Raw genomic sequence first — 10931 nt, forward strand, 5'->3', positions numbered from 1 at the left:
AAATGTATTTGTCACAGCAAATTTGAAAGTCTTAAGTAGTCAACAAGATCCGAAAATTATTTCAATTGGTCCACAATATTTGAAAGTTGAAACCAGTCAATAACATTTGAAAATTATTTAAAGTTGTCAGTTCACAGATGACATTGTGCTTACTATGATGGTGTAAGCAGTAATTGATGGAAATTAGTTGGTAACTGCACAACAAATAAAAAACAGATCTTGTGAATTTTGTAGAATTTAGAAACTTTGCTTTTAAGAGGTATTTAATTAAAGCAAAATTTCTGTTGTATCTGCATTTCTTAAACCATACCATTTGGCACATGAAAGTGCAATGCATGATATGGCTGGAAGAAAATGGGTGGTGGCCCAGATGTTACATAATAAATAGGGTACACTCCCTCAGCAACTAAGTATGGAGCAGGCTGATAAAAGCAAGTTACGTTGTCTGTATTGGGTAGAATATTCTGTTCTCCAAGTACTTTTAAAGCCATAAGGGTGATCATGTTCAGTGTTTGTCTTCTTTCATGTCCCATGAGACAAACAGTGCTTTGGTTCACAACTCCACGCAAGGTCATAAGGTAGTCATATTTGCTCTTTTCTTCACCTATGAAATGGTTGCGGAGGTATGATTCAATTTTCTTTTGTTGTTCTGTTACATCAGGAAAATCAATGAAGAATCTAGAACACATATAACGTTCCAGAGTCTTGATTTCTGCTTCACAAGCTGGCTTGAAGTCACGAACCAGCAAGTTACTGTATTTCAGAAGGCCACCACCTCTAATCTCTTCAGGTTTCCTGGTAGATATAAGCTTGTATTTTAAATGTATCATTGCTTCTTGGAAATCTCCATACATACTTTCAGCTACAACAACAGGATAGAATTCTTTGGCTAGTTTAGCACTTTTGTTGCTGTAAAAGTCTAACATGGGATCCAAAAGAATTTGAAAGGAATCTACACTAAATTCAAATTGTCGTCTGAGTGAATTCACAAATTTTAATTCTACATTCTTCCCAGTGTTATTTGAAAGAGAGATGAGACTCCAACGATCATGCTTATTGCAAACTTTGACCATCTTCTGCACATAAGCCTCTTTCATGGTCTTTAGGGTAATCTTTTCCTTTTTTACACCTTTTGGTAAAAAGTCAAGTAGACAACCAAGAACTGAATCCTTAACTACCTGAAATTCCTGATCACTTGGAAGTTCAACACCAAAAATTATGTCCAGATCTTTATAGATGATTCCATTATGACTTGCAAGTATGTAACTCGCTGTGGAACCATTCAATCTGGTATCTTTAACAATAATTCCTTGTTCTATGAGTTGGTCTTTCACAACATGAATGATATCTTTTGGTTTTACCTCCAGTGTAGGGAAATTTCCCCTTCCATGAATTGGAATTACTTCCTCTAACACGTGATCCAGTGTTATAACTTGCTCCCAAGTGAGATTGCTGAATCTGATTTCAGACATTATGAAGTCAGTAGATCAACTAGGGAGCAAGCAAAACATTGAGAGGAAATATTAGCATCTTAAAATCAATGTTATGCCTAAAGTATATGAAGTAGTTAAAAATAAACTTACCTTTTTTGTGTACCAGGTATGCATTACCACTGAGCTCTATCCCCTTATCCTTTTTATTTTTTATATTGAGACAGGGCCTCCCTAAGTTGTTTAGGGCCTCGCTAAGTTGTGAACTTGCAATCCTCCTGCCTCAGCATTCTGAGTCACTAAAACTACTGGAGTGCACTATTATACCCAGCCCAAACTAGAATTTACTAAGAAGTAAATTCTCAATTTATATGATTATTTTTAAATCTAGTGAAATGAAAGCCATGATGGTTATATCATTAGATTCACTGGTAAATGTAAACATATTTCTCATGGATTTGTTGAAGCTGTGATTACCATTCATATAAAATGCTGGCCTGTTTCAATCTTTATGTAAATACGATAATAGTGGTGTGTTTGGGTGGTATAAATTTTGTTACCAGGGTAATCATAGTACATCACTGAGGTTAACTGTCATGAGAAAAAAGGTGAAATTGCACTGAATCTCTGGTTTTGTTAGGCCACAGAGACTGAATGTTGTAGTGCTAAAAAACAATGTATAGCATCTTTATTCCACACATATGAGACCACTGTCATAAACATCATTTCATACACATTTCTGTTCACATTTTAAAGAGTATTACTGAAGTCAACCATTGAATATTAATTCCTTGGATTGACTGAGGTTAAGGACAATACCTAATTCATCATCTCTTCTATATACATAGAAGTCCTTTAAGAAATATTAGTTGAAGGATATAATGAGTGGTACTTTGAAGTGAAAATCAAGCTAGACTAATTACTTTGTGCCCAAAATAAAAGTAAGAATATACAAAAGCATAAGAATTTTTAACTTTAAACAGTAAATACTGCAGATGTACAATATAATATACTCATAAATTTGATAACAAGGAGAGTGTCAGGAAATTAAAATTTCATAGTGTTTATGAACAATATAAATGCAATTGGATATGATTATTTAATTAGGAATAATTACAGTGAATACATGGACTTTCAAATACTCTATGAAGCTATCTAAGCAAATAAATCTAGGAAACTAAATTTCACTGTGGACATAAATTTGAAATTAGACATTCTTTCCTGAATAACAGACATAAAAACTCTATGATTCTTAAGACAGATTCTTATGGATGTCATTATTATTTTTCCTATCTAGGGAACTATTAGAGCAAGTCAAATATTTAGAATTAAATATATTTTCCCAGTAGAGCTAGGACAAATGGGATCACTTTATTTGACATCTGTAGAACAGACACTGATATTCAAGTCTTTTTCTAAGGTACAAATAAGAAACAGCATATTTGCATAACTAAGAAGACAAAACAACCTGATTTTCTATACATAATTCTCATAAATAAGAACTAAAGACTTAATGTCTATTTTTATTTTGCTCATATGATGGGTTGCATTTTATCTGAAGCCGCATTAATTAACAAATGTGTAAAATTTGATCAAGTATGGGAATAATTATATCAATCCTTAAAGACTGATGAGTTGAACTGACTACAAATCATATTTTTGTATTGTGGTAATTCATCCAACAAGGGAAATGAACTGCATAGTGCCTTTTGGATATTGGAAAAAGGAAGATGCTACATGAATTAATAGTATATGCAATATGAACTTGAAATCCTAATTTTAAATATGCTTTCCTGGATTTATCACTGGATTATTTGAAGCTAACAGATTTTTTATGTTCAAATTCTCATTTTGGAAAAGTAACAGTAGTTAACACTGCCTGGATTCACATAAACATTTTAGGAAGATCAAAATTATCCTGATAATTATTTTAGAAATATCACATACAAACTATATAATTTTAATTGATGATATAGCAAAGGTTCTAAAATTCCTCATTAATATGAAAGTTTCTTTTCAAATGAAAATTTTCCTTTCCTTAATGGAAATTTACTTTGCCAGTGTTAGTGCAAAGAAAAAAATCAATGGCCTGGAAAAACAGAAAGTAATTCCTCTAAAATCAGGAACAATAAAAGGATGTCCACTCCCTTCACTCCTATTCAATAAAATTCTTGAAAATCTAGCCATACCAATTAGGTAAGAGAAAGAAATAAAAAGACTACATAGCCAGGTGTGGTGGCACACACCTGTAATCCAGCAGTGCAGGAAGCTGAGGCAGGAGGATGACAAGTTCAAAGCCAGCTTCAGCAAAAGCAAGGCACTAAGCAACTCAGTAAGACCCTGTCTCTAAATAAAATACAAAATAGTGCTGGGAATGTGGCTCAGTGGTCGAGTGCCCCTGAGTTCAATCCCTGGTACCAGCCCCCAAAAAGGAATACCTATGGGAAAGGAAGAGGTGACATTATCACTTGTTTGCGGATGATATGATCCTATGCTTAGAAAATCAAACAAAAATCTGTACCAGAAGGCTTATAGAGCTAAGAAAGAAATTCAGCAAAGTAGCAGGATACAAAATCAGCACATAAAAAACAAGTTTTCCTAAACACCAATAATGAATTCGTTGAAAAAGAAATCAGGAAAAGTATTCCACTAATGACAGCCTTAAACAACCATAGAAATAAACCTAATCACAAAGATAAAAGACCTCCACAACAAAAATCCAGAATGCTAAAGAAAGAAATTGAAGAAGACACTAGAAGATGGAAAGGTGTACCATATTGATGGATATACAGAATCTACATTGCTTAATTAAAATGTCTATATTACAAAAAACGTTCAACAGATTTAGAGTAATCCATATCAAAATACCAATGGCATTATTCACAGAACTAGAAAAATCAGTCCTAATATTCATAAAGAATAATAAATAACCCAGAAAGGTCAAAGTAATACTGCACAAGAACAACATGACTGGAGGTACAACAACATCTAACTTCAAATTATACTATAGCTATTAAAACAAAAACTACACAGTATTGGCATAAAAACAAAAAAGGACAACAACAATAGAATAGAATAGAAGGCACAGAGATGAACCCCTGCAGGTTGTCATCTCTGACCTTTAACAGATGCAGCACCAAATACAGTCATTGTAAAAAAGACAATTGTGTAACAAATGGTCCTGAGAAAACTGAATATCCATATGTAGGATATGTGAAACTAGATCACTGTATTTTATCCTGCACACAAGTCAGCTTAAAATAGATTGTAGGGCTAGGGTTGTATCTCAGTAATAGAATGCTTGCCTAGCTTGTGTGAGGCACTGGGTTTGGTCCTCTCCACCCCATAAAAATAAATAAAGGTAACAAATAAATTAATTCATAAAATAAAGGTACCATGTCCATCTACTACTAAAAAGTATCAAAATAAAATAAAATGGATTGAGTAATTAGAAATTAGGCCAGAAACTACAACTGCTTGAAGAAACTGCAGGGTCAACAGTGTAACATATGGGCACAGGCACCAAATACCTTAATATGTACCTAAACCTCAGGAAATAATATGAGGAATTAATGTATGGGATAGCATCAAATTAAAAAGCTTTTTCACAGTAAACAAGAGCATGAAGACAAAACCTACATAAAGTAAAAAAGGCTGTGATAGGTACTCTTCTGACAGAGGATTAATAACCAGAATATATAAAGAACCCAAAAAATTGATACCAAAATAAAACAAACAATAAATGTGCAAAGGAACTAAACAAATACTACTCAGAAGAAGAATCAAATGGTGAACTAAATAAAAATTTTCAGAGAAATGTAAATAAAACTATACTGATATTTCATCTCACTCCAGTTAGAATGGTAACCATCATGAAAACAAATAACAATAAATGTTGGAGAGGATATATGGGAAAAGAAATACTCTTGCAGTGTTGCTGGGATTATAAATTTGTACAACCACAATGAAAATCAGTATGAAGGTTTCTCAAAAGACTGGGAATGGAACTGCCATATGACACACACATACCACTCTTTAATAATTATAGTCAACATATTATAATGATAAATGCATAGCTATATTTATAGTAGCACAATTCACAAAATCCAAATTATGTAACCAGCCTAGGTATGTATCTATCAGTGAATAGAAGGATAAAGAAAATATATATACACCATGGGGTTTCATTCAGCCATGAAGAACAATGGAATTATGTCATTTGCTGGTAAATTAATGAAACTAGAAAACATAATGCTAAGTGAAGTAAGTCAAAGAAAGAAAATGGTCATATGTTTCTTATCATCTGTGGAAGCTAGAGAGAATAAAGGAGAAAAAAAGTGAGAAGGATCTTGTGTAAATAAAAGGGAGATAAATAGCACAGAGTAAAGGAAACCAGAGGGAGGGAGGAAAGGGAAAAATGAAAGGGGAAAAACTGGGGAATGAAATTGACTAAATTATACTTTTATATTGTGCATGTAAAACAAATAATAATAAATCCCACTGTTACGCATAAGTATAATGCACTGATATAAAGGGAATATATTCAATGGCTTAATCCTAGGCCTATAATCTCCATGTAAATAATCTATGGTATGAAAATAAAGAAGAACATTAATGTTGCTATTTTGGCATCATCAAACTTAACATGTTATATTTCATAAAGAATTTGTCAAATAAAACCATCCAAAGACATAATTAAATTAGCTAATTATCAGAATGTAGAAGTCCTTGACCAAAGTGTGTCTTCCAAATGAAAAACTGAAAGTCCTATTTAATATTTTGGATCTGTTTATAGATATTAGAGGAAGAACAGAAGGGATATAACTCTATTTCCTAGACAGAATCATAGTAAGACCTTGTAAAGAAAAGAAACAAGTACAAATTTTAACTTTATGCTATGAAAGTGGCATCAGGAAACTTCATCAATGTTCAACTTTCCAGTTGTAAGTTGATTGCCTGTGAATGATTCCAAAACTTCTTAGTCTTTAGAATTATCAATAGAGCTTTAAAAATTACATATATAGAGTAATCCTGGCCTAGTATTTCCTAATTATAATAAAATAATAATGAGGCCAACTTACTAGTATGTGGGAGAAATGGTGTTGTTGACCAAGCAACAAACTGTCAAACTCAAGTGTTTTAACAACCACTTAGGTTTTTGATTTTACATTTCGTTTACCATAACTTCATAATCTTGTTTTTAAAATAGTTTATTATTCCATTAAATTAACATATTATTACTGAGGAATTCTAAGCTACTATATCTCACTGATCATTGCATTACAAATTTATAAATTGCTTTAGGAAAAAACTTAATCATAACAAATCTGTGATATGCATACACACAAACATATATACACATATAGACATGCACATGCAACATATAATAAAATATATGCCACAATGGGATAAATACTGGTCATTTGCATTGATATGGAATGCACCTGATACAGAGCTCACACAATGCTCACTTCTATTAACATGGATAATCAAGATTTGATGGTAGGAGTATGCTTTTCTTGCTACTGTTCATTTTCATATAATAGACAACAAGCTATGAATACAAATTTTAAATATAACATTAAAGTATTAAGACTTATTTTCATATGTGGACTATGGCACAGCATTAACTGTCATACTTCACATAGCACTGTCAATCCCCCATATATCAAAGACAGAAAAAGCACATTTTAAAACTTGGAAAACAATTTGAATTTGTTGAACTAAAAAGCACAGCTACATATAATGGGGGAAAGAGTTCAACCATCTGATATATTCCTTATGGCACAATGTTGTGTACAATAGAGCTCTCAGTTACTGAAAATGAATTTCTGAGTATGAAGTATAAAGTTATATTTTCATAGGCTATATATCCAAATTCAAGCTCTTCAGTATTTTGCCATAAAGCTGAACACAAGTACAAAACCTGAAATTTCTAATCATTCTTAAAATGTGAATATTAGCAGTTCATTTTTACAGATCATATAAATCTTACTCAGACTTCTCCCAATTTACTTATCCTTCAAGTTAATTCTTTCCCCATGTAGTTAAAACAGTATTGGTATGCCTATAACATTCTCAGTATAGTAAACACTGAAATCAAAATAAAGTGATTTTATTATTTAACCAATTAAATTAATCTGGAAATGCAAAGGAAAGCAAAAGATCTGTCAAGAATTTACCAAGGACTAAAACTGGATATTTGTATAAGTAAGTATAATTGTTCTCCCTAACAAAACCTTATAGTGCCTCTGACTATGGGAAATAAAAGGGGGTTCAGCCACTCTTTTCTTATATTAATGCTTGAACTATTATTTTCAAAGAGAATGAGAAGTAACTTAAGCAAGTTCAGTGGATTAGGCAAAGGGGAATGAAGGGAAGTGGGGTATAGGAATACCAAAGACAGTAGAATGAATCGGCATAGCTTTCCTATGTACATATATGACTATACCACAGTGAATTTCAACATTGTGTGCATCCACAAAACTGGGATCATAATTAAAATAAGATATATTCCATGTTTGTATAAATATATCAAAATAGATTCTATTGTCATGTATATCTAAAAGGAACAAATAAAAATAAAAGGACTTACATTGGAAGGATAATTTTCAAAGATGCAATGTAGTTAATATGACAATTCAGTAGATCTTTCAGTGAAGATAGCAATTTTCATCTTATTACTGAGTGAAGTCATGAAACAACGAGTCTGAAGAGAGAAAAGCAAAAAGTGATAATTTGACAGATGTTACATAAGAGTAATTTGATGCTCCTGGTCAGGACTCCTACAAATTACACACACATACACACTTGCTCACAAAAGATAGAAAATATTACACTAATACAATGGTTCTAAAACTTTAGCATGTGTAAGAGTTATATGGAGGGCTTGTCAACACATACATTTCTAGGTCCAACCTCCAGAGTTTCTGATTCACTAGGACAAAGGTGAAACCTGAGTATCTGCATTTCTAACAACTTCCCAGATGATATTAATGTTCCTGGTCAGGGGAACACAACTTAAGAATTACTACACAAAAGGAAACTGAAAAAGAATGGTAAAGGAAGAGTAGTTTGAACAGAGTACCTCATAATTTGTTTTTTTCTATTTCATCTAATACCTTATAATGAATAATGTGGGGAATTTTAATCAATTGCACATTTTTAAATAAGGATTGAACCCAGGAAACCAGGGACACTTTGAAACTGTGGCTTTAAAAAATTATTTGTTCTTATATATGATAGTAGAATGTACTTATGTATTTTGAAAAAATCATACATAAATGGAGTATAATTTCTCATTTTTCTAATTGTACATATGGCTTTTAAAAACATTCTGACATTTTTTATCAACTAGATATTAAGACTAATGGTAAAATTTTCTAAAGTTTGTACTGTTGTTCTAAAACAGAAGTCTTAACTTGTTTCTATACCTATAATAAATGACTGTATATAGAAGTGAGTTCCTGGACTTCAGAAATCTTCGAGTTATATAACCACACATACCTACCTATATATATAGATAGATTTAGATCACACAGTGTATTGTATTTCACCAGTCCAAAGAAGTAAGAAATATTATTTGACTATAGGAAACAGGTATTGAATATTTTATATGACATACTGCATTTGTTTCCAGGAAAGAATATTAATTTCTGTGAGAAATAGTGGGAAATAATAGTGTAATATTTAATTAAATTATGATTTACTTGCATCCAAACATTCCTTTACAAATACAGATATCAATTTCAGAAAAAAATAGCATTTTCCTTATATCAGGAAGTAAACATGATAATTGCTTTGCTGTTTCCATGTTGTACTCAATAAGACAGTATGCTGGCCAATATTAATAGTGCAATACACCAAAAAATGTTATGAGACAAAGTGTTAATCATCTCGCAGAAGTGCCTTGCATTGCTTTTTCTTTGTCGAAATAAAGATTATAGTTTTACTTTAACCCACAAGAAAATTCTGACTCATATTTGATTCACTTAAATTTGAAATGAAGAATAGTTCATATAATACAGACTGTCTAGTGAACAAAATAAGTCTGGTGGAGTCAGAAAGAGTCCCCAACCCTTCACAGTTACTACTTTGTGCCTTGTTTCATGATGAAAAATGTTAAGATGCCCACTGTTTTGTCATTTTGCCTTTCAAAAATAAAGATGTAATAGCAATCAAGTACTTGGTTGCTCAAGTCAATTTCTTTGATTTAATAGTTACTAAGGAGCAGAGGGGAAAACTGTTTAATGAAAAAAGTATTCCAATAGCTTTATAGGAATAAATTAGATAAACCTTTTAAACCAAATTATCTCAAGAGTCAGGTTTTATTTTTTTCATTTCTCAAAACTGCAAAGAATTTTTCTTTCCCCAAAGCACAGGGATACCAAAAATAGTAAAAAGTAGTAAAAATCAAAGCAAATAAATTGCTTTAAATGTGACAAAAGTGATCTCTGTATCAAGAGAGAACACTAGTGATTTAGTTGCTGGATTACAGAGAAAGCAATTTAAAAATAGCTTTTGTTATATTAATATAAATTGGATTAAAAATAAATAAGAAAATTGTGAATATTTGGCAATTATTCCTACACATCAAAAACTTCCCTAATATCTCCCATTATCTCAAATCTACAATAATTATACATATTTTCTTTTCTGAATGTCTACTGCATCTACCTATATAACCCTAAAGTAATGTTTATAGTGATCAGAATATCAGAATGTATGCCCCTCCAAAAGCAGAGATGATTCCATAAAATAGTTCAGTTTATATACCTGGTGAGACTAATGGCAAGATGTTAAGAAAATAAATATGTGTTTAAACTTGATCGTAATATTATCCAATCTCATTTTAAATTAATATTTTTAGTTGCATCACCATGAGGCAGATTTTCTCTATGGCTATTACAGTAACTTATGCATATGATAGCTGAAGTTTTTTAGTGCAGCCACTCTGGAAAGCAGTGTGGAGATTCCTTAGAAAACTTGGAATGGACCCTCCATTTGACCCAGCTATCCCACTCCTTGGCCTATACCCAAAGGACTTAAAATCAGCATACTACAGAGATACAGCCACATCAATGTTCATAGCTGCTCAATTCACAATAGCCAGACTGTGGAACCAACCTAGATGCCCTTCAATTGATGAGTGGATAAAGAAACTGTGGTATATATACACAATGGAATATTACTCAGCCATAAAGAATGATAAAATTATGGCATTTGCAGGCAAATGGATGAAATTGGAGAATATTATGCTAAGTGAGAGAAGCCAATCTCAAAAAGCCAAAGGACGAATGATATCGCTAATAAGTGGATGATGACACATAATGGGGGGAGGGAAGGGTTAGGGTTAGGGTTAGAGTTAGGGTTAGGGAGGGGGGCAAGTATGGAGGAAGGAAGCACTGTATAGAGGGAAAAGAGGGGTGGGAGGGGTGGGGGGAAGGGAAAAAATAACAGAATGAATCAAACAACATTACTCTATGTAAATTTATGATTACA

At 32.2% G+C, this 10931-nt stretch overlaps 1 protein-coding gene across 1 annotated transcript; it reads right to left on the reverse strand.

Annotated features, from left to right (window-relative positions):
• Positions 1–299: 299 nt before the first annotated feature.
• Positions 300–1472, reverse strand: TENT5D (terminal nucleotidyltransferase 5D; the record flags this gene model as incomplete). Its single annotated transcript, XM_079123669.1, has 1 exon — positions 300–1472. The coding sequence occupies one exon, from the start codon at positions 1470–1472 to the stop codon at positions 300–302; it is 1173 nt and encodes a 390-aa protein (XP_078979795.1).
• Between the last annotated feature and the right edge of the window lie 9459 nt (positions 1473–10931).

Source organism: Sciurus vulgaris, assembly GCF_902686455.1.
Source record: "Sciurus vulgaris genome assembly, chromosome: X".
NCBI lineage: Eukaryota > Metazoa > Chordata > Mammalia > Rodentia > Sciuridae > Sciurus > Sciurus vulgaris.